This window comes from Aethina tumida, chromosome 1 (assembly GCF_024364675.1).
Source record: "Aethina tumida isolate Nest 87 chromosome 1, icAetTumi1.1, whole genome shotgun sequence".
Taxonomy (NCBI): domain Eukaryota; kingdom Metazoa; phylum Arthropoda; class Insecta; order Coleoptera; family Nitidulidae; genus Aethina; species Aethina tumida.
In genome coordinates, this window is record NC_065435.1 from 45,493,955 (window position 1) to 45,519,022 (window position 25,068).

At 32.3% G+C, this 25,068-nt stretch overlaps 3 protein-coding genes across 14 annotated transcripts in view; 1 reads left to right on the forward strand and 2 right to left on the reverse strand.

Moving 5' to 3' along the window:
• Nucleotides 1-13,081, reverse strand: part of LOC109601910 (sodium/potassium-transporting ATPase subunit alpha) — a 46,223-nt gene extending 33,142 nt beyond the window's left edge. For 5 of the 6 annotated variants that reach the window (XM_049961697.1, XM_020018205.2, XM_020018208.2 and 2 more), the window contains exon 1: nt 12,879-13,081. In XM_049961697.1, coding sequence (XP_049817654.1) covers nt 12,879-12,908 — 30 coding nt within the window. In that variant the 5' untranslated portion in view covers nt 12,909-13,081. Of the gene's footprint in view, nt 1-353; nt 460-12,878 lie in introns of those variants that run through there. The other variant, XM_049961698.1, reaches the window with a different exon arrangement.
• Nucleotides 13,082-13,173: 92 nt separating this feature from the next.
• LOC109601908 (serine/threonine-protein kinase VRK1) lies at nt 13,174-15,073 on the forward strand. Its single transcript, XM_020018203.2, has 6 exons — nt 13,174-13,405; nt 13,459-13,528; nt 13,582-13,778; nt 13,839-14,061; nt 14,139-14,315; nt 14,374-15,073. The coding sequence occupies exons 1-6, from the start codon at nt 13,220-13,222 to the stop codon at nt 15,012-15,014; spliced, it is 1,494 nt and encodes a 497-aa protein (XP_019873762.1). The 5' UTR covers nt 13,174-13,219; the 3' UTR covers nt 15,015-15,073.
• Nucleotides 15,074-15,155: 82 nt separating this feature from the next.
• The window catches only part of LOC109601912 (CLIP-associating protein), a 28,073-nt gene continuing 18,160 nt past the window's right edge, over nt 15,156-25,068 (reverse strand). For 3 of the 7 annotated variants that reach the window (XM_049963276.1, XM_049963289.1, XM_049963292.1), the window contains 19 exons: nt 24,799-25,064; nt 24,638-24,739; nt 23,720-23,764; nt 23,247-23,398; nt 22,950-23,186; nt 22,636-22,892; nt 22,358-22,545; nt 21,612-21,716; nt 21,224-21,352; nt 20,637-20,657; nt 20,461-20,547; nt 20,012-20,298; nt 19,824-19,955; nt 19,580-19,642; nt 17,722-18,781; nt 17,521-17,671; nt 17,287-17,464; nt 17,029-17,232; nt 15,156-16,972 (listed from right to left, as the gene is read on the reverse strand). In XM_049963276.1, coding sequence (XP_049819233.1) covers nt 16,769-16,972; nt 17,029-17,232; nt 17,287-17,464; nt 17,521-17,671; nt 17,722-18,781; nt 19,580-19,642; nt 19,824-19,955; nt 20,012-20,298; nt 20,461-20,547; nt 20,637-20,657; nt 21,224-21,352; nt 21,612-21,716; nt 22,358-22,545; nt 22,636-22,892; nt 22,950-23,186; nt 23,247-23,398; nt 23,720-23,764; nt 24,638-24,739; nt 24,799-25,064 — 3,868 coding nt within the window. In that variant the 3' untranslated portion in view covers nt 15,156-16,768. The remainder of the gene's footprint in view (nt 16,973-17,028; nt 17,233-17,286; nt 17,465-17,520; nt 17,672-17,721; nt 18,782-19,579; nt 19,643-19,823; nt 19,956-20,011; nt 20,299-20,460; nt 20,548-20,636; nt 20,658-21,223; nt 21,353-21,611; nt 21,717-22,357; nt 22,546-22,635; nt 22,893-22,949; nt 23,187-23,246; nt 23,399-23,719; nt 23,765-24,637; nt 24,740-24,798; nt 25,065-25,068) is intronic. The other 4 variants (XM_049963281.1, XM_020018216.2, XM_049963279.1 and 1 more) reach the window with 4 other exon arrangements.

The window sequence follows — 25,068 nt, forward strand, 5'->3', positions numbered from 1 at the left end:
AGGATGTACAATTATCCCAAGGCACTTGCATATCGGGAACGAACCAGAATTTCAAATGATTCTCGTGCACGAGGGACTACAGCGAAACAATGGACTTTGTTCCCTTATTATTTCCTACTTGTTGGAGTAATCTCGGACCGTTTGAAACCAGTTTAAGGAAGCAGAATGAAGAAGGGCGCGACAAATGCACGATCTAGGGATAGCAGGAGCATAACGTACATCTCACATCCGATCATCAACTACTTGGAGAGTGGAGAATGAATTTTCTTTATGATTTTTTCTGAAGCCGCTACTTCGGCCCGAGTCAACTCCAAGTAATTCATGTCCGGCTACGCACAAACGGTAAAACTTACTGTATTTGACATATTGTCGGACGCCATTCGCAGGCAGGCACGTCGCAACGTTGGAAATACAAAACACCTGTCACTGACACAAACGTAGCCGTGGTTTTATTTTTATTTAAATTGTTCGATGAACAGAGATCTTGGGTATGTTTGGAATCGGCAACGCGATTTGTCAAACTGAAGAGCGGACCCTGACGATGGGACCGAATGACCTACTCGCTAAATGCGTAATTACCTCGAATTATCCACCCGGTATTATACCATTACGTTAAAGTGCTAGTGACAAAATAGCAGACGTTCGCATACAAGGATAAAAAATATTGTACCGAGCTTGGTGCGGAAAAATTTATAATGCGACGACGGGCCGGGAATAATTATTGAATTAACGTCCAGAATCCGGGGCCGGCGAGAAACAAAAGCAATTATATTGTGCCATGGTCCAAAATACAAAAGGATTACGGAAAGCTGGCGAAAATTAAAAAGAAATTATACAGTTACGCAATTTCGCATATTGATCTGGTGACAGGGCGAATAACAAAGGGGGTGGGGAATTTTGAAGCTCGTCAAAACAAAGGGATGGCGACATTTTAAAAAGAAGTAATAAAGAGTATGATGGAGAAAATTTATCGGTAAATTCAGAATAAATAAGAGGTTTTTTGTTCAAAATCATTTTGATAATACTATATATTCATTATTAAAAATAAAAAATAAAATTAAATTTTAAAAAATTAACAGATTTGAAGGCTAATTAATTCAATTTTTGTCTACAACTATTTACATCTTTTCACTCATTAAATCTTAAGAAATCTTATATAACTATTTCTTGAAAGGCCCAGAAGAATTGTTCACTACATCATTTTTATCCAACTGTTTTAAAATTTTAAACACGTTATGAATGATTCAAATATATTTTATGAATTTTACCAAAAATTGGATAAATATTATATATATATTTCTTTTTTATGTGATTGTGGATTTATAATAAAAAGTGTCCTTAATTGACTTTTAAGCTTTAAGTTTGTATCAATAAAAAAATATTATTTCTTTATGTATTATATGTATTTTTACATATATATGAAAATAAATATTTGAAAACAATAACAACTTAATAGAAATTTTAAATCATAAAAATAACTATAAAAATTATTATTATTACTATTATTATTTTGAAGAGTATCTGTATCACAATGTGCATATAAAAATCACAAAAAAAAATTAAAATAGAAGTATGCGTTAAGAAAAATTTAGAATATTTCAAACATATTGAACTTTAATTCGATTTCTAAAAAAATCCAAGAAACTACAACTATTTATAACTTTTCACTCATTAAAACTTAAGAAATCTTATATAACTATTTCTTGAAAGGCCCAGAAGAATTGTTCACTACATCATTTTTATCCAATCGTTTTAAAATTTTAAACACGTTATGAATGATTCAAATATATTTTATGAATTTTACCAAAAATTGGATAAATATTATATATATATATTTCTTTTTTATGTGATTGTGGATTTATAATAAAAAGTGTCCTTAATTGACTTTTAAGCTTTAAGTTTGTATCAATAAAAAAATATTATTTCTTTATGTATTATATGTATTTTTACATATATATGAAAATAAATATTTGAAAACAATAACAGCTTAATAGAAATTTTAAATCATAAAAATAACTATAAAAATTATTATTATTACTATTATTATTTTGAAGAGTATCTGTATCACAATGTGCATATAAAAATCACAAAAAAAAAATTAAAATAGAAGTATGCGTTAAGAAAAATTTAGAATATTTCAAACATATTGAACTTTAATTCGATTTCTAAAAAAATCCAAGAAACTACAACTATTTATAACTTTTCACTCATTAAAACTTAAGAAATCTTATATAACTATTTCTTGAAAGGCCCAGAAGAATTGTTCACTACATCATTTTTATCCAACTGTTTTAAAATTTTAAACACGTTATGAATGATTCAAATATATTTTATGAATTTTACTAAAATTGGATAAATATTATATATATTTCTTTTTTATGTGATTGTGGATTTATAATAAAAAGTGTCCTTAATTGACTTTTAAGCTTTAAGTTTGTATCAATAAAAAATATTATTTATTTATGTATTATATGTATTTTTACATATATATGAAAATACATATTTGAAAACAATAACAACTTAATAGAAATTTTAAATCATAAAAATAACTATAAAAATTATTAATATTACTATTATTATTTTGAAGAGTATCTGTATCACAATGTGCATATGAAAATCACAAAAAAAAAAATTAAAATAGAAGTATGTGTTAAGAAAAATTTAGAATATTTCAAACATATTGAACTTTAATTCGATTTCTAAAAAAAATCCAAGAAACTACAACTATTTATAACTTTTCACTCATGAAAACTTAAGCAATCCGATAATAACTTCTTAAATTAATTACCTTTGAAAGCTCCAAAAGAACTTTTCATCACATAATTTTTATCGGACCGTTTTAAAATTTTAAACACATTATCAACCTCTCAAATAGATTTTGTGAATTTCACAGAAATTATGTAAACATTTTTAATGTCATAATTTATTAACTTTTAATTAATTAATTTAATATATTTTTTAACAATGAATGTCTTACTTAACTATTTTATTTTTTATGAGATTATCTATGCCTAATAAAAAGTATTTTAAGTGACTTAAGCTATACAACGTCAATAAAAATTATTTTAATAGTATTATTTAGTTTTTTTTTTTTAATATTTCAACTATACTACTATACATATTTGAAAAACTATAAAAATTATTTTTTCTTGAAAAATATCTACACATAATGTACATGAAAATATTAAAATAAAGGTAGAAAAAGAAGCACGTGTTAAGTAAAATTTCGTGTATTATAAAAAGACTTCAATTTCTTGAAAATAAACTTAAAGAAATTACAGCTATTTACATTTTTTAACTCATTAAAACTTCAAAGGTCTGATAATAACTTCTTAAATTAATTACCTTTGAAAGTTTCAGAAGAACTTTTCACTATACAATTTTTATTCGATGCCTTTAATAGATTTTCTGAATTTCACTGGAATTGTATAAATATTCTTAACGTCATAATTTCTTTACTCCTACCTAATTTGAATAATTTTCTACAGTGTATTCTTTTTTATGAGAGTGTATAGTTTAATAAAAAATATTTTTAACTGATTTAAACTTATGTTATATCTAGCAGATAATAATGTGCATGACAAAAATATAACAGAAGTAAAAAAAGAAACATGGGTTAAGTAAAATTTCATGGATTTTTAAAATATTAATACAAAAAAAACTTTCATTTCATTTCTATTAAAATCATAAAACTTATGGCTCTTTACATCTTTGAACTCATTAAAACTGTTAAAGGATCACATAATAAATTATTAAATTAAAAATTATTGTAAGTTGTAGAAGAAATTTTCACTATACAACATTTATTCGACACTACTAAAATTTTAAACACATCGACTCAAATAGATTTCATGAATTTCTCCAAAATTGTCAGTTGTTAGTCAGTTATAAAAAATATGTATGTCATTAAAAGCTTTATTTAATATAATTCTAGTAACTAAAATACTGAATTAATAATACATAATATTATTAAAATTCACTGTTAAGTTTAAAATAAAATCGTTACTACGATAGATTAAAATATGTATTAGAAATTGATGATATTTCAATATTAAAATAATAGAAGAACTGACTTTTCCCTTAATTTAATGACCGGTCCAATCCGACAATGCCCAAATACACAGCTTTGCTTCAGTTTGTGAGACTGGCTCAATTACCGCTAATTTTCTTATTTAATAAACAAGTCATAACTAGATTTATCTTAAATTTCTCAACAAAAGCAAGACCTATCTCAATTATATTAAAGTGATATTTATACTAACGGTGAGGAAGTCCGTCATTAAAAAAGTCTTGTGTAGAAAAGAATTTTGACGGTCGCGTCATGGAGAACGCTTGATTGCTTCCTGTCTAGGAATTTTACTATTTTGTAAGCGTTTAATTCATCTCCAAGGCGATTCCTTACGTTGAAAATTCGCACTTGCCACGCAATTTTCGTGAACATCGCAACTTAATGAGGTTCATTGAGGTAAACTGATGAAACACGGAAGTATCGATTCAACCTTAAGGCCTACATTTGTTTTAAGCAATAAGCACATTTTGATGAAGTTAAAGGGATGTAATTAAAGGTTATTAGAATGGCGAATCTGAATTTAATGAAAACGGGATCAAGCTCTATCGTAAATTTAATTTAGATCTAAATTACTTGTTCTCTCTATGGCAAACTTGCCGAAGACTAACTTTGTTACGTTAATTATTACGACTAGAGTACGTTGTACAAATTACATTTGTGGACATGTACACGGTTTGCAAAACGTAAAATATACATACTAATTGCAATATTAAGCTTTGTGAACTTTCACATTGTACAGTTACAAGTGAATTCTCGGCGGACTGTTTTAGAGAGACGTATCTCGGAGAATAAGATAAATTACGGAAAACTGAGCTGCATTCCCGTTTTTGTTACAGATTATTTCGAACCGTCCCGGGAGAAATACACTCGACAAACTTAAGTAGATTGTCCTAGCAAGCAAAAAACTAATTGACCAGCTCTCGAACCACGGCTCGAATATTGTTTGTGCACTTCAAGTCGTCCGACGGACGTCGCATCGCTCGAAGCTCCGTGCGAAAGGAAAACGTGCGAAAAACCCCAAAAACCGAATGACAGTTTCATTTAGTCGAGAACTACGGCCCCCGAAAGTTCCGAGAGTCGGACGTGTGTGGGTGTGTGGGGAATCAGGGAAATAAATAATTCGTACCTGGAGGCCTGAATTTCCTTTTTTTTTTAAGGACTAATTGTGTCCTTGGTGGGCGCGGATCGATGCGACGGCGACGACGCGAGGGGCAACTGGGAGCGTCTCTACTACAGCCTGCAAGACGCCGAACAGTGGCGTCACTACGGAGAACGTATTTCTAAATTTAGAATACTATTGTGATGAACGCATATTCATCATCCTTGGCAGGATCACAAATGCAAATCGTCGGTTTTTATAACTTTTGCGTTTCCTTGAATCTTTAAATGGATGTATTGCGAAACAGTGGAGGATTATTTGCGTTCGGTTCAAATTGACATGTTACCTTTGTTTTTCTGACTCCTCATATTTATTATAAATTATAGTGTAACGTTATGTGATATACAACTGGTCAATCTAATTTTGTTCGTTAAAAAAAGGAAAAAATTACATATATATTTTTACTTTGTGGTCATTTTTTGTACTCTGTCAATTTAAAACGATTATTTACTTTTGCCTATTATAATTATTTAATCAAAGGTCGAAGTGAAACTATAAGAAAAATTATAATTCGCGAAAAAAATTTGTCTGAATTCGAAAAACTTGAAAAAAAGACCGATAAAAATAATAAGGTCCACCTAGAGAAAATGAAACTTGCTGAAATTAGTTTAAGGGCTCTGAAAACATGCTTAGTGAATGGGGGTTTGTTCGTCTAAGTCTGACTGTAAAAATCCCATTTCAACTTGCTTGAGATAACATTCACTAAAACATTGGGGACGAATAGTTTTTAATGGTGAGCTTAAATTTATAAGAAAATGATGGTTCTGTTTATGTTAAACATCCTTCAGGGACAAAACTACCTAAAAAGTTTGTTATAGCCACAGTTAAACATTGTAGTGGTTCAATTTGACTATGGAGATGCTTCAATTCTTCTGAAGTAGGTCCCTTTAGACTGATCTATGTACAGGAATATATTAAACGACAATTTGCCTGTTAATAAATATGTTTCGACATGAAAAAATGTGAATGTCCAAATTTGACTTGTTTGGTATCATATTCACAGGACCACAGAATCTCCAAAATTGAATGACCAAAACATCGATGTTTTGTCTTCCCTCGTCCCAACTTATAAAAGGCATAAACCTTATAAAAAAACATTGGGAATCATGTTTATAACCAAATTCGACATAAAAAATTTACAAATTTAAACGAACTTATCACACCAATTCAAGAAGTTAGAAGGAAAGAATATGAACTTGTCGTATATAGAATAAAAACAAACAATAGTTTTTATAATACTGCATAAAACAACAATAGTAAATTAATATTATTTCAACAGTTCAGATTATGGCTAAACTATTTGACTATTTGTTTTTATAATACTGCATAAAACAACAATAGTAAATTAATATTATTTCAACAGTTCAGATTATGGCTAAACTATCTGACATTTTAAAAAGTTACTATAATAATGACCACCACTGTACTCAGATACTTTTATAAAATCAGAACTCAGATACTTTTATAAAATTTGAAATACAATTATCTGGATGATTATCAAAACTATTATGTCAAAATCTGATTTTTAAAATATAATACAAAAGTCGTTTGAAATATTGATTTTAAGTGATTACTACAAATTTTTAGCAACCAATAAAACAGTCGAATTCGAAAATTTAATTAGCCAACAACGCCGAACATAAACGCCTATTTGAATCCAAAACTTAATGGAACATCTTACAAAACACAAAGAAGAAAATTCAAAGTGAAATCTTCGGGAAACTTCTGATATAGAACTTTTAGAAATTTAATTGGAATAAAAGCTATGAATATTCCAATTTAACTTGCTTTGTAATTTAACATAATTAAATGAAGAGGAACCGAGGACGCGCTTACATAATATAAAAGTTGACTCCAACATTGTAAAATAGGCGTAATGTGTATTTATTTGGTAAAATTGCGTTAATTATATTTGAAAATATTACACAAAAGTCCAGATATTACTTTGCATTATTTTATTTTAATAACCACCACAGCTGCCGACATTTGTTTTCATTCGTTTTCGTTATGTACTTCGTTGCCATATGGAGCGAATGGGCTGGTTTTTGAATTATGACATTCGACTTTATGGACTTTACGAAATTAGTTTTCGCCGTGGAACCGCCGAGTAAATTTCTTTTTACACTCGATTTAATTTAAAAATCGACCAATTTATATACGCAATTAATTAACTAATAACACCAGGGAATTGTTGGAATTCACTGACTGACATAAGAAATGAATAGTTTAATTACAACTTTATTTTATCGTTTAATCACAATGAAAAATTTTATGTAATATCAAACCGAAAACACGGTGTAAAACATTTAGGTTTACGGAACATGATTACAAAAGTTATGGCGGCCGTAAATTTTATATGTGGTGTCTCATACGAGGACAAATCGATTCCAAATACATTCTACATTTTCGTGTCACGGTGAAAAATTGCAGTTACACACGATTCGATCAATTGATTCCTGTGCATTTATATATTCGCGGAGCAATTCTGTTACGAATTCATCATATTTACTGCTCAGTTTATTATCAAAGGACTGCATGAATTTGTCGCAGAAGAGAAACGCATCTGCAATAAAATATGAAATTCTACGTTGTCTATTTATGTTGTGACAGTCTGTTGGGAAAACAATTTTTAATTAATTTTAGGTACTGGAAAAAGCAATTACGTTTTATTCATGTTTCATGAAATAGACCAGCCACTAAACAACGACGAATCAAGCATTATAATAGGGCTCCTTGCAATTTCATCAAAAAGTTTAGTAAATGATTTCACATAAATTAAGTGAGGCTAACAAAATTAGGAGACTGACAATTGCCAATTCTCTTCTTGCACGCAACGCAGGCGAGCCTTTTATTGATCTTACAGAAATGAGTTGATTCTCGCAGGTCTGGACAATGGGTAGAATCGGGGAAACCTGATGGAACAAGAATCTTAGTCCAAGAAAGATTTTGAGAAGTGTATGGAAGACTGTCCATGGAATTTAAATAATAACCACCCACCAAGGAGCCGTGTAATCAATGCTACTGTTTACTGCTCACAAAATTTTTGAAAAAAAAATCTTGAAAAATCTACTGAAATAAGAGCTTATTTAATGAAGAAAAAAACATTCTGCTTCTCTGCTCTAATAATACAGAAACCCACGTGCCATTAAAGTCCCAAAGAAATCCATCACATACAAATATTTTTTAATGTAACTATTATGTATTTTTATCATTATACTTTTACATAATAAAAGACTTAATTCTGAAGTTATGTTATTTTAAATTTAAAAACGTAAATTTCCCTTACCTAATATCATCAAAATGAAAAGTTCATAAAAGTAACTTTATTTAACTAGAAATTGAAGATATTTTATTTCAAACTGAAAATACATATTTTTATAATAAAGAAGGTTTCGCCAAAGTCTTGAACAAATGATAAATGCAAAGGAAATGAAATCTGAAAATTTATTCAGGCTTGTGAAAAGGATCCTAGAATTGTTTGGACATGAAATTAACAATTTAAATAAATTTCATGCTTGAACTTGTATAAACACAAACTTTCCCTTTGCAAACCACATAATATGAAACTTCCAGATTATGTCCCAAGTAATAAATCACTTTAATAGTGCACAAAATGAATGTGCAAAGGATTAATTTTGTCGGTTAAATGACATTTTCTTAAAGAACACCTTAATATATTCGAAAAAAATACCTTTTCGTGTCCATAACTGGGTGAAAACAAGTAGACAGACAGAAAATTACGGTATATATGTAGCAGTAAACGTAAATAATGCACCGCGTTTACCTGCTCAAAAGAGGAAGTAACATTTATAAACCAGATCAATAATGTGTTGGCGTGGAAGTTGGGGAGAAATTAGTTGGCATTCATCCACGTCTAAACAGTACAAACACAGACAGACAAATGGATTGAAAGAATTAAATGATTGTTCGTTTATATACAATTTTTTGTATAAATTTATGTAATTGGATAACAAGTTATCTATCAGATAATAGTTTCAAGTGATCAAGAGCAGATGAGTCCACTTGTAGATAAGGTAAAAAGGTCGAGGACACATTTCGAGATCTGCACTCAGCGAAATGCCGTGTGTCATCGTTTTTTCAGCGATAATGGATTACGGTCTCTCGAATCTGATAAGGCCCACGGTACATATTGATTTTTACATTACGTCTAATGTCGTTTTCAAGCAAAAATGATCCACTCATCTGTCAAGTGTTTTTGACTTAGTTGTAAAAAAATAATATACGAGTGTTATTAGCTTGATTTTTGTAATTATTATTCGGGATTTAATATTATAAACGTCACACTGATGGTGAATTTTAACTGGGTATCTCTGGCTCAATCTTATAAAGCCGTTACGCAACCACTGTGGCGAACAATTGTTCCCCAAGTTTCGTAATACGCAAACGATGAAGCATACCATCAAATTGGGCACGAAGAGAGCCGTAACGACGGAACGGATGTAGCAAAACGATTGACTGGAATTTTCCGGCCTCAGAAAACCCCATTTTCCACCGGCATTGTGTTACGCAGCGTCGTCTCCGCGAAATCACGACGCTCGAAGGAAAAAAGGCCGTCGTCGGAGGTCGCATAAACATGCCACACCCTTTTTATAAAACTCCCCCGTCCCACATAAAGCAGGAAGTGCATGGACCGAATTAGGTCCATCGGCGCCCAACAGTCGCTGGAAAATTACTATTTACATGCCATGGCGAACGATCACTCGAACCGTCCCCCCTTTATCCTAGGGGAAAATCGGCAGGATCGATTCGTCAAAATGGAACTCGTGGAATTTCCGAGATGCTCCCGATACGCGGAATTAATATGAAACGGACGATCGAAGACACAGACGGCAATTGGGAATGAAGACGATAAATTGGAATGAGAGCCACTTCGCACAGAACAAAGAACGCGAGAGCAATTTTAATGTCTCAATTATGTCATTCCGATTGGACGCCTTAAATAAAATTCCTATCGCCTCGATTTAACAATTTTATAATTTGCATTAAATTTTTTTCACGGTACTTCATTTAGAAATCCAATTTAGCAAAACTAATTCGAAATTAGTTCTCGGGACAGAGATAAATTGATGTTCTGCATTTAATCGCGGACTGTGGACTAAATTTTAAAGGAAATTAATCAAACAAAATCCAAATGCATTTGGATGTGTCTGTGTTAGTGACGCAATTTGCAGAAAAGGACTTTCCGGTCGCCCCCTCGCTACGTCACAAGGCTATACTATTCAACTGTTATCATGTACTTAATTCATTGAGTGCTAATGTGACTCATTTAGTCGTTATATATGTGTTAGTGGCACACCGATTCAACTCAATTATCCGCAGCTTCTCTCTCTTTTGAAGATTGTAATGTGGATGTTCTTATAAGGAAGTGAATTAAATATTGTGTGTGCATAAGACATTGGAATTTCCTCCTTAAACAACTAATTTTTTTATATGAAGGAAAAGGCACACATAATAATTTGCATAAGAATGACTTGTCTTAAGTAATAATACTATTTTATAATATTATTTAATACGGAAAATAAATAATTTCAATTAAATTTTCTATATATTTACATAGAATTAATATTTGGTCTTCAATTTTAAAATACGATAAAAAAAATTGCTAATGATCTGCTATTGATTTTTTAAAATTTCTATAAATGTATGGAGAATTCATATTTAGTCTTCAATTTTAAAATACGATCAAAAAAACTGTGCTAATGGTCTGCTTTTTAATTTTAATCTTTCATTACTACATCCTGATCTTTCAAGGCAAATTATTCTGCCCTTCAATAATGTCAATTTATTATTTAAAATGTAAAATTTGTCCAGAAAGTATATAAAACATGTTTCAATATTCTATACGTCTTTTATTCTCACACATCTTCAAAAGGACGGAGATGTTACTTAAAATGCACATATCTCTCATATATCTGGTTGACCAAAGAAATAGCACATTCAAATATATTTACATTTTATGATACAATTCTCTTAATAGTAAGAATTTATTCTTTGTGAGATTTATACTATTCCATTGAATAACTCAGTTTCAGTGGGTATAAAGAAACATTGTACTTCGGAGAAAAGAAAATTAATAAATATGAAAAATTGAAGTCTAAATATTGCTGACATCGCTAAGATGTTCCTGAAAAATGGTTTACAAATGTGAAACAATACACAATAAGAAAACGTCCTAACAACTCCTATTGTAGATAGACAAATTGGAAGAATCAATAAACGAATCCTTTCTTGTCTACTAAGCAAATAAAAAATGAATTAATTGAGTCATCAGTGTGTCTAGTAGAGGAATCAAAGATCGACTGAATGAACAAAACTAACAAGGATGTATTTCAGTAAAGAAAGTATTGGTATCACAAAAGAATATTCGAATAGGACTAAAGTTTGCACAAAAATATATTTATTATCGTTGAGAATTTTGGCGAGAGCACTTTGGAGTTATGAATTGAAATTCAATATAAAGATGGTAAATAATTTTTATAAATAAATATATAAGTATTATAATATAATTAATTATAAATATTATGATGGCATTTAATTAGAGGTAAGCACATCCTAATTAAACACTAATGTGTGCTATTTTTCTAGCCACTGTACGTCAATTCAGTTAAAATATTTACCCAGTGCATCATCCCAATGCACACCTTGAAATACACACCAAATAATAAAGTTTGAAAATTTGTTTTACTATGGCTTCTTGTTAATCTTCAGGATTCAGTTACCAAGGCGATCTTCCATCATTTAACCAAGGCCTGTTTTGATTTAATGGAAAAACTCTAACAAAGTATGAATTAGGTATTTTTATAACTCAATCAATAAAAATTAATTTGTCAGTCACCTTTATTTTGTACTCAGCACATTTTATTTCTGTTTTAAATATTTTAGGTGATTTTAGACGCATATTTTATATAAATTATGTTCAAATGCAGATAGAACACTAAATAAAATCAATTGTAGCTATAAAATAACATCAAACAAAGGTTGTAAAATGGGTTGCATAACGTCGAAGTAATTATTGTCCCCGCCCTATTGTTTACAACCAAATTGTACACATTTATCTGTAATTGTTTATAAAGCTGAATAAACACATTAACACTGCTAAGATGTTTTTAACAAATATAATATATTGTTCAGATAAATTACTAAATGTAAACAGTTTAAATTAGTTAATAGACAAAAATATTAAATAAGTGGCAAATATAATCCAAATATTTATCATTCAGTTTTGAATTAAAAACTGCAAAGTAGTAATATTTCATAATCCAAAACAAACATTTACTTTATATATTTAAATGGAAAAATAAATACAAAAACAATTCGACTTGTTGACATTTGGCTGACAATAATGTTGTAATCCGTGTCAAATTAGATATACATTTATTAAAATATCAACTCACAAAATATCAATTCACGATAAAACCTATGTAGTTTTTAATTGAAGAACATAAACTGTAACCCCAACGAAAGGAGTAACCACCTGTAACGTCACCTTATGAGTGAAATAGGCGTGGCCTTTACAGTTAAGATAAAACTTATCTTATTTTTTATCTAATATTTGTGTATTAATAATTTTGGTCACTGCTTATCAATAAACATCAGCCTTAACTACTAATATGTATTTAAAAAACTCACCTCCTCGTTCAACTTGCTCTTCGATGACATTTTTCAACAACCTGCCGAATGAACCATCAAAGTCTACGCCACAGATCACCTCTTGCTGGCGGTACCAGTTCGCTCCTCTGTTACTTTACCTTACTGCCGCTAATTACCTTTTAATGAAATTTAAATTGTCGATCCCAAATTGTTTAATACTCAACAACGCCAACGAGACGGTTGCAATTATGTAAATACGATGATTTCTTATTATTTACACTAAAAACATTTATGTTGTTTACGTTAATTGCAGTTGGTAGCAGTGGAAGTCACGAAAGAATTAGCCCGCCTTTCGCAGAAAGTTTATCCTAACCTTAAAGATGCCACCGAAAAAAGCGAACGGGTACAAGTTACCAGCTCCTTTGCCAAAAGGTGAGGTATTAGAAGATAGGGCCAAACAAAAATGGAAACTCGGAGAGTCGATTGGAAAAGGCGGTTTCGGCGAAATTTACTCCGCAAAGCCAGTAGACATGCCAGGAACGAATTACCCTAATGTTATCAAAATTGTAGGTTGTGTGTCAAAATAGTAGTACCGATTGTTTATTATTAATTATTGCAGGAACCGTTTGAGAATGGACCGCTCTTTGTTGAGATGCACTTTTATTTGAGGAATGCTAAACCCGAGGATGGTAAGTGTCTAATTGATGTATAAGTAGTTTGTATTGGTTACTGTCAATTTCAGTCAAACAATTTGCAAAGGATAAAAATTTAACTACATTTGGCATGCCATATTACTTTGGTTCTGGATCTCACGTCCACAAGGATGAAAAATATAGATTTCTTGTAATGGAAAAATTTGGATCGGACATTTGGAAGTATTTCCTAGAAAACAATAGACAATTTCCAGAAGCAACTGTTTTCCAACTTGGAGTGCAGATCGTAAATATAATTATATATTTACAATTGGCACAAATATAACTTTTACTTTTCTTTTCTTAGCTGGACGTTTTAGAATACATTCACGAAAAAGGCTATGTCCATGCTGATATAAAAGGGGCCAATATTTTAATGGGCATTACAGCTGAAACTATAAATAAACAAGTGTACTTAGTAGACTTTGGTCTTGCTGGAAAATATTCAAGCGAGAAAGAATTTAAGCCAAATCCAAAGAAGGCTCACGATGGTACACTTGAATACCTTAGCAGAGATGCTCATCATGGTGGTAAGTTCTAATGATCAACTATTAACAAAATGAAATTACACGCAGGTATAATAATTTAAATTCATTTTAACATTTAGTACTAACAAGGAGGGGTGATTTGGAAATATTAATTTACAATTTAATTCAATGGTTGGGTGGAACGTTACCATGGATTGGTCAGACCAGTCCAATTGGAGTACATAAAATGAAAAATGAGCACATGGAATCTATTGCTAAATTGACAAAAGCCTCGTTTGGTAATAAACGGGTTCCAGGTATTTAATTCAGTTAATTTTATTGAAATCTTAATACTTAAATAATTTTAATTTCCAGAAGCCATTAAATCGTACTTAACGTACTTAAAAACGTTGGAATTCAACTCCGAACCGGATTACGCCAAATTGAGGGAAATTCTTGAGAAAGGCGTAAAAGATGCTGGCGGAACAATGGGTAGCGAGTTGAAATTTGCGGAAAGCAAAACTCCTAGTAAGAGGAAGAGTGCTGCTAAGTTGGCTGTGCCAAACAAAAAGCAGAAAACCAATGATGAAGATCCTGATGATTCACCCCCTGGAACGCCAAAAAATAGAAGGAATCGAAATGTTAGAGGCGGAAGTGTTCCGCCAGTATCCAATTTAGAGAAATCCAAGCCAGAGAAAAAAGTTAAAAAGAGAGGTAGACCCGGTAAAGAGGAAAAGGAAAATGTATTGGAGGAGGATTCGGATAAGGACCCATATGCTGGATATACAGACGCAATGAAAGAAATGGCTAAGAAAATACAAGAAAATACCAAAGCTAAAAAGCCCGCAAGACAAAGAAGGGCAACAGTTGAGAGTGACAATCTTAGCAAAAGAAAGCCAACAAATAATAAGACTGAAACTGCTTCTGTTGCATCGTCCAGTAGGGGTACTGCCAGAAGTAGGAGACTGCTTGCCTCACCGCCTAATTATATTGAAGAAAATTCAGATTCTGATTAACATGTGTTTGTAAAATGTTCATTATTTCCTTTTTAAATTATTACACTTTTTTTCAGTAACCCCATTGTTTCACTTTTGTGTTTATTTCCCAATTTGAATTTCACCAAGACATTAAATAATTATATAGTATAAAAAAAACTATTTTATTTTGAATTAATTTATTACAATAAAGTAATTACATACAGAACAGTTAATACATATTAGCAAATAATAACCTACATGAAAAAGCTAGCATTACAATGTTTTAATACCATATACACTATTTAATTCTCTAAATACATCTAGTTTATATACAGTCAAGTAATACATATTAAAAAATGTTATAGCACATAGGTTATCATTAATATTTATTTGGCATATAAAATGTTATTCTCAAGCTATTATAAATTTGTTCTATAAAAAATTCGCATTCGCTTTTACTACTATGAAAACTTTAGTAATACAGCAATCATCATGATGATATTGAAACAAAGTGCGCAAGCAATTGCATATTCATCATGATGACTTTTCAAAGTGTGCAAGAGAAAAATCGACAACATTCAAATGACCAACTTAAATTTATCAGTAATACATTCATACAAAACAAACAGATCAATAAAAAACATTCATAGTTTAACCTCTTTATAACCATTATACAACCATAAAACATCAAAATTGAAGTATATACAACAAAATCTATGCATAGCAAAAACAATTTCACTTACAGAGGAATAATTTTGATGTTACTAGCTGACTAGGAGGACAAATTTAAAAAATCACATATGTATCAAGAACACTGAGTAAATTTGCCAAACATACAGAAAATAAATACATCTTAATATATGATTTAAGGTGTGAAATGTTTCAATTTTATGGTAATTGGGCATGTCATTAATAAAATAAAAATATATCCACTCAAAAAAAAAATAATAACATGAAAATGTATATGTTACAAAACACGTCGCTTTATTCTAGTTCATTTTATATATAATACCTGCATAAATTTTAGTTTAATATTTTTTGTAGAACAATATCATGCGTTATTTAGTAAAATATCGTGTAAATAATAAATTAAACAAATAATCAACAATTATAAAGTTTAAAATTTAAACAGGCAAATATAATACATTGAGATTTAACATTTTTATGTTAAAAAACTTTAGTTTAACAGGGATACGTAAAATCTGATTTTTATTACAGCCAAAATATTTCTCTTAACAAATGTTATATTTCTTACAGGTATGGTTTGCGGTATTCCGCAAGAAAATGCATATCTCGATCATTATTCATTTTCAGTAAATGGATTAACAAAATATTTATGTGCAAACCGTTATATTTAATTAGAAGTTTATTCCAATTCATAAGACAATAAATACTTTGTGAAAATAAAAAAATTCAGATGTGCTACATATTTCGCGTACTGTAATTATCTCTCAAAATAACTAAAACATTGGTGGAGAAAATCCTGTTTTAAAATAAAATAACAGGAAGGAAGGGTTTTTTGCTCTATACAAATGGCACTAAAAATCAGTGCATATTAATTAATCATTTTTAACAGCGTCTAAAAATATGTTTCAATATCTTCACATTATCAGATTCACATTAGAAAAGTCCTACTTAATAAAAACCACGTTAGTATGTCAATAGACAATAAAAATAAATAACTTATTAAAACCGAGTGAAAGGTGGTGGCTAAAAGCTTTTCCAGTATGACGACCGTCAACGAACCTTAATGGAAGAAGTCTCTAGACACGTGTTTACTCCGATACAATGGACTAGCTGTTTCCCGTGTTCTTGGGACTCGTGGGTACCGAAGTGTTTTGCTGCGAACGCCCAATGTACAACCGCAACAATTTGATCTTGCTACCGGTCAACTGATTGATGAAACGTAACAGCCGCTCCTCACCCACCGCCTTGTGGATGGCCACCATACAAAATATGCAACTCTTTCGCACGGGACTCTCTTGATGATCAGTACCCTGAAATTAATTAAAACATGTACTATTCCATTAAAAAATAATATTAAAATGTTTACTTTAATAAGTCCGGGCATGATAGCTTCCAAGTGGTCGTCGGTAACCTCATTCGGGTTATACTCGATCAATTTGGTTAGCATTTTTATGGCCCCTAACACCGAAGGATAGGGATCGGTCCTGATTAATGGGCCCAAAGTATTCACCACAGTATTGAAAGGAAATACACTCATCGCTGCTGCTGTTGTTTCCGCCACTTTGACAACCTGTAAATTTTTATTTTCAATAACATTGTTTTAAAATTACTAAACGACTCTTACATCTCGCTTTTCATTACAATGTGCCTGAAGTACTCTTAACGTTAACAATTCTACGTAATTCATCCAGCATTGCTTCAACGACTCAGACTGGAATATAGCCGCCAATATTTGAAGGACTATTATCTGAATCTGCATGTCTGACCCATTGAGATTATCAATTAAAACTCGCAACAATTTCCTATAAAAAACAAAATTGACTTATATGGTACAACATCCTAAGTTAAGAGTACTCACTTAAAATTACTTATTACATGTTCCGTCTGCCCTTGCTTTATAAGATCTATTAATTGAGATAACACCTGACGCTTTTCTTCCACTGGATTCGGAACTTCAACCAAACAATACTCTAATATTGTGGAAACTACATCGGATTCTTTCAAGTCTCCTAAAACAAAATGTTAAAAAAATGCATTTACGAAAATTTAATCAACATACCTAAACTTCTGAAACCATTCGAATCAGTTTCAGAAACACCGTTTACGTTGTTGTAGGGTAATGATCTAGGTCCCGTCCTAGAAGCGGCAAGACTACCTTTTATGGTTAGTTCCTCCATCCTTTCTTCAATAGTTCCCACATCGTTCTTAACATCGTTGCCCAAAGACATCTGCGAAATACCCGAGTCCTGCGACGTTGTATCTCGGTCCCTGTCCAATTTTGAGCCTAACGTTTCGTAACTGTAATTCTGTATTTCGGCGGTGGTCTTTCTCAAGCTCCTGTAGATCTCCTCCTGGTCCACGCCGTCGCGCATGGGCGATATACCGGGCGATAGAGCTTTCGGACTGCTGGCAACCAGAGGACTTGTGGGCTCGCTGCCCGTCGAACTTTTCCTCATATGACTGTGCACGATATTCGACACGATTTCCTGTTGTTCCTTAGGCAATTCGCTCAGGGTCATGATCATCTGGGGCGTGCTACAATTCCACATGGCCACCAAGCATAATTTTGCGGCACATCTGATTTCCATTGACTTAGTGTCTTGTGCAAAGCTAATGATTTTCTGCAGCGTCACCGGTGACGAAGTGAAGGAGCTGCTGTCGGCGTGATTGCAGATAGACGTCAAGAAGTTAAGCACTACACATTTTACTTTACTGTTGGGGGTCTGAGTGGCGTCCATTATGAACCTATACACGTTATTAAGTAATAGGGGTGTGGGAAAGCTCGTTCGTATAACTTCCAGTGTCATCATGAGCTTGTTCTGAAGGGAGTTCAGAGTTTCGGTCCCTATTTTCACAAAAACTCTTTGCAACAGTACATAGACCCAGTAGTGCATTTCGTTTTTATGTACCCTTATTACTTCGAGGACTGTGTCTAGAAATACACTTAGTCCTTTCGTGTGGGAGTCCATGAACATCCTGGTAAAAATTTCGGTGAGATGTTTCAATTCGCCCGGCGTTAAGCGCATCTCGTTGCTGAGATAATATTGTAAGGAGAGGAGGCCGTCTTTTCTCTCTTGCCAGTTCGTACTATTACACAGCACTATGATTTCGTTGATATCCTGTCAAATAATTTACATACATATATTAGTACACGTTTACTGAAGCAATCGTCTTCTAAATCGTGTTATTTGTAAGTAAGAGCGTTATATAATTAAATTTTAATTGTAAATTTGCCAATTTATTAATTGAGGAGCGTTCATGAATATAATTTAGTAGAGAAGAAAGCGTTAAAATTTAAATTATGTTATATTATTGGCATTAATATTGAAGATTTTAAGTGGGATATTTATTAAAATATGGTATGACTATTTTGGTAGTACTATAATGCTGAATGTAATAGCTATAAAAAATAGTTTTATTGTCGCAAAATGTTGCTATAAATTTTGTACACTAGTAACAAAAAATTAAACAATGATTGGATTGTTTCAATCGATTCTTTGAAATTAGAAGTCCAATTAGACTGAATATTCTGGCGGGAGAAATTGATAGAATCTAGGAGAAACAATTTTTTTTAATTCTCATTTTATATAAAGGTTTGCATGAACGCTTCTGAATTGTTAATGATAAACCATATTCCAAAAATATCAAAATACATTATTCAAATTTTAAGTCAATTATAAGATTGTGACTAATTTATTAATAATCCATGAATAATAAAATATAATTCTATTATACCTTCAAATAGATATCCTTTTTACGTGCACACCATAAAATATATAAATAAAAGTTGTGTTGTTTAGTTATTCGCAAAATAGCAGTGCTCATAAATTAGTGAGTGAAATGTGAGTTATTGAAGACATATGCAAGTGGTACCATTAGTGCCTAAGCGCATGCATTTGATAAAAATAGCTACTTACACGGCAGGGCTCCCATAAGTCCCTGCTACACAGTCTTGACTGGGAACCGCTCCATGAGTATGACTATGATTAAACATTTGTAAAATTAGCCAAATTAAATTTTGAAAATATTCATTATGTTTTCGTCTTTTCTTGTTTCATGAATAAAATGTGACAACGAAAGCTTCGCACATACAACATTACACATAACAATTATATGTATATTTACACATGAATTAATAAAACAGCAACGACCGGTACTTACATCAGTAGGTCTCTTGAACGAGTCGAACGACCGCTCAGAACAAACACTAGAGGTCTCCGATTCGTCCGAATGGTTCTCCAGCCTCAGGGGCTTTCGCGTGGTCCTGTAGTGTTCCATGCTTGAAGAGTCATTCTGAAACAAAAACAGACAATTATGGTGCCCTCGGAAATCCACGATCGGTAACGAACCAGCACGTCGGCAAGAGCATTCTCGGCCTCTCTGCTCTGCTGCAATATCTTCTGGGCCAACACAGGCTTCGAGGCGGGACTGATGGGAGGACGATCGCCGCCTCGCCTGTAACGCATTGTGATGTTGCCGCCCCTGTTGGGACTGGTTTCGCGAGACGTGTCTCGTGATCCCTGCGTCGAACGCGGTATGCCCGAGGACAGGCGTCGCGTACGCGGCGACTCATGTTCGGTGCTGCGGTTGTACAGGTAGGCGAGGCGAGAACTGGGCGACCCCGATCGACTGGTAGCTGCGAATTTAATATTTACATTATCGTAATTGTTTAAAATTAGTTAACATTAGGAAATTACCAGGAAATATGTAGCAAATCTATGAACTATTTTCGCCGGACTTTAAGGGAAAAAAGGATTAGAGGACTGGAAAATACATCATTGCTTTCTGAAATACTTACGTTGCGATTGTGAACTCCTGTTTCTTGTTCTGCCTATTCTTTCCGGGGAGGCTGTAACCATGGCGTCAGACGCTTTTCTCGGTCGAGCTTTAAAATGTACGATTTTTAATTAATATCTGAAGTTAAGTTAATTTAATGGAAATATTCAAAGCATGAATAATATTAAATGTAAATACCTTGTTGAGCTACCTCTCCCTCTATAGATACATATGAAAAAAAGCACACGTTAGTCAAAAAATCTAAAAAATAAGTTAAACATCGCCGATGGAGAACAAAACTTCTAAAAGTAATACAATATTTAAGGCACATTTATTTTAATAATACGAATATGAAATGTTGTTCTCACCTGCGAAGAAGCGTACATGCAAATAAGTTTGAATCTATGGTTTGTTATGTTTAATTAAGCATGTTATTAATTAAAATGATTAATTTCTACATTGGATATTACAAAAACTGATTCCCATTGATTAAGTGTCTAAATAACTACTGCAAATATTATTGCTACTACCTACAACAACCACTACTATTACATTAATAATTTTAGAAGAAATCAGTTGTAAACATTTTCCAAATATGACATAAAACATTACCATATTAAACATCATAGTTTCTTCTGTCTTCTTACAACAATTCAGTTAATAGCTACAGCTTTTTATAAATATTAACTTGTTATTTATGAATGTGGTTATATGCAAATTACTAATGAAACTGCAAACCGTGCTTCAAACTGATTAAGCTACGTATTTAAAAAAATTGTACATACGAAGACTGGCTGTTCCCGAACTAATCTTGTTCCTTGCCATTTGGGCGTATTGAACTCTAGCCTTCGCCCTTTGGGCCGCCTGAAGATCGATGGCCGAGTTGCTTCTGAAGCCTGCTTTCCGTCCTGAATCTAAATCAGAAAATAAATTAATAATAATAGATGCTTACTGGTTGGCATTTCGATGAAAACACGCGTTTAATTACAATGTGATAAAGCCAAAACAAACGATTTTCTGTAATCCCAATTAACACAATAACAAAAATCGATGTAAACAAAAATATATTAAGTGAAAATGTCCACTTTCGCAGCAGGTTGTATAAACGGTTGTAAAAATATTGTTATTACAAAATGAACACGAAAACACAGGATACTTGACCGTGGCACATACTGTCTCTAGTGAGTACAGGAATACCGCTACGTTGTCTATAACTTCGAGGTAAGGAAGGAGCTCTTTGAAGACCTCCACTGGCACTAGACAAATTTTCTGTACTCCCTGTCCCGGTTCCAAAGAACACAAGCAGCGTAAAATAAATAAATATAAGTCAATTTAAGGTTGATAACACAGCTGAACAAAATACGTTTCCAGTTTGACAACAGTTTATGCTAAAATAGTTTAATAAAATATTTATATTATCTGTCACTGTTTTTCAAGTATTTTTGCTAAGTGAATAATAAATAAAAATGCCTACTATGAAGCATTTGCAAATCATTGTTCTCCAGAATTATAGAAAATTTTATGCATAGCATTCTAGAAGCATGGTTATCTATTCTATAAAATTTAAATGATTGATTTAAAAAATCAGAAATAAGAAATTTTGATTAACTCTATGCATTTCATGAAAAAGCAGTAAACTGTCTCATTATGCTTTAAAAAGATTGTAAAACAATGATTTTTTATCAATTTTCTTAGTGAACAAGACTGAATATTCCATTAATTTAATACGTTATTTTAAATATGTTACGAAATAACAGTTTGCTTACAGTTGAAATGTGTAATATTCTTTTTTATATTAATTAATTGATGACTGGAGTACAACAGACATATTATTAAAAATATATTAAAGCTTTACAATCCCTGTAACTATGTTTTCTTTTCTGAGACATATTAAATAACATTAAAAAACAAAATTTTACCTGTTGCGCTGTGTGATGCAGTTCTCGAATGAATTCTGGGTGTCTTAAATCCAGTCGACGCCAGATTGTTGTTTGACGAACTGTTGGACATGGTATCTCCTTGAACTGCCCTTCTGTGAGACGGATCCAAGCTTTGTAGTAAAACTTCAGCGTTTTCTGGGAAATGATCTTTAAATCCTTTGAACGCCCTGCAATTATTATTTGTTGTTGAAATCTAATTTTTAGATAAAACATTATCTATTAAATAGATAATATTAGAGGAAAACATCTAAACGTACCGTCTGGAAATGACTCTGGCTTCAGAATCGGCGTCCGCGATACCTTTCTTCACTGCTTCTTGTAGGGCCGCCACATGCCTTTCAAGAGGATGTGTCGGCCACGTGGTCAACATGAGTTCGATAAATTCGCAACAGCTGCGTCGTATATCTTTGCTTTTAGAAGTCATAGCGTTGCTGGTGATCGGTTGTATCAAGCGGGGACTGTGTGTGTTTTGGATGATGAATCGCACGGTCACCTGACCGGCAGTAGCCATTACCTGCGAAAAGACGCATTGAAAATCAACGTAATCTTGGTATAAAACAATGGGACATACCTTGGCGGAGTTTTGAATAAGATTTATGAGTGGTTGAAGCAACAATTCCGCAGCCTTGTCGAACTTGTTGCCGAGTTTGAGGGCCAAAAAGGCTATCGTGATGCATGCTTCGCGCACCACCTGCGACCTTAGATCCTTGATCGTGCCCTGCAAGGGAATCTCCAAGGACTTCAGACCCGTATGGAATTCGTCGTAGTTTGTTGCGCCAGCCATTACTAGCGATCTAATTTTCTTTAACTGAAATTACAGGCTCGTTAATAGTTTGTATGTTATTTACTTCGACGAGTTGATGCTTACAGCGTCGGCCCTTTTATTCCAATCTTTGTTGGGATCAGATATTATATCCTGTATACTTTTCAGATGTTCAGAGATTTCTTTGGATGAAAATATTTGAATTGTCGGCGTTTCCTCAAAAGCTCTTACAAATGACTCTTCGTCTACAGCACCAGCTAAAATTATTAAAAATCATTAGAAACAAAATGGTCAACTTGTCTTGCTTTAATATTGGTGTAAACGAGTGTCACAGAAACATACAAAGGAGTGCGATGGTTATTATTTAGGTACTATTATCCATTTGCAACATCAAATATGAAAGGAGTTAATGTTGTTAAACATATTTACAAATATTTATACATAATTAAATATTTCCACATAAAATTTTTACTTTAAACTTCAACAGACAGAACAGGGATTTACTAGGTACACATTCTCACAAACATTTTAACAATTTTGAAGGATACCATCACCATAGTTGAAAATGTTTAACTTACATGTTGAAAGGCACAGTTTTCTCACTGAACCAACTCTGCTTAGAACTTTTCATGCAGAAAATATAATTAGATAAATGATATGAAACAAAAATATAATTATGATACAATGAAGATGCACATAGTTAACTGGGTATGCATAATTCAGTTAATAACAAAATATACCCTGTTTAACAACGTGTCTAACATAGGTCAATTAAGAAAGAAATATGATCTAGAAGCGTGCTTTTAATTTCTAACTTAATTGACATAAGTAGTATTTGTTAGTAAATGAATATGAATGTATTACATATGTATGTACACAATAAAAATTATAATACATAAGATTTTTTGTTATTCCTGATTGTAATACATTGATGTAATAATTAGAACTTCACATCTTTAACATTTTAGTGTTTTATTGTTACATTTAAAATTTAATGAATAATTATTATATTTTTAATAGGTGTCTAAAAAAGTGTCGACTAAAATTTATTTAATTATTAAATCATTTTATAGACAAATATTTATTTTTATGTGCTCACAAAATCATTTGATTTAAACATCAAAATTAAGCACTGTTTATCAATCAATTATGGCTTATCTTGGAGGCTCATTGCGACTATATTATTAATATTTTGTGCTAATTTTGCACTAATCACATATTCTTCTTTAAGAATATTTGATTCTGATGTCCGAAAATAATAATGTGCTAACTTCAATTATTACAATCTGTGTTAGATTTCTAGCTTCAAACTCCTCTGTATTTGTTGTAACACAAAAACTAAACAACTGATTGGCGTTAGAAATAGTTGGATAAAAATTGTCTGAAACACAAATTTTGAATGATTAGTTGTTGATGTTTCAACTGAAAGAGGGAGTTTGAAAAAAATGTTAACACATGGATATAACACCACATCGAAGAAACATTATATAACTTACCAGCGTTTGTACTATTTTGAGGTATCACACGCTGTTTGGCAGAGCTGCCAATCAACGGTTTCTTTATTGGTATACTTTTGGCCATGTTGTCTACTTGATCCACTGAAAAAGTAAACAAAATAGAAACCACCCTCGATGAGAAAAAATCTTTGAAACCTCACCGTCGAATTTAGAAGTCGTTGCAGCCGCCGACTGGAGCAGCTCACCGTTCGCCCGGGCCTCGTCGAAGCGTGCCGATAGCGTCGGCCACTTGGCCTGCGGCACCAAGTTCCTCTTCTGCAGATCGACACGAAGCTTCTCGCCCACGTGTCTGTACAGATCCACCAGAGTGGAGAAGGCGGTGTCTCGCACCGAGGACGCGGGGTCCGACAGTAGTTTCACTATGTCCGGTATGAACTTGCTCAACGTTAAGCTGTGGGCCCCGTGCCTGA

Bases quoted from the DNA above. Each gene is read 5' to 3' on its own strand.
- LOC109601908 (XM_020018203.2), top strand. From the start codon at position 13,220: ATGCCACCGAAAAAAGCGAACGGGTACAAGTTACCAGCTCCTTTGCCA. The intron at 13,406-13,458 runs GTAGGTTGTGTG...TAATTATTGCAG, and splicing joins ACCCTAATGTTATCAAAATT to GAACCGTTTGAGAATGGACC. The intron at 14,316-14,373 runs GTATTTAATTCA...TTTAATTTCCAG, and splicing joins TGGTAATAAACGGGTTCCAG to AAGCCATTAAATCGTACTTA.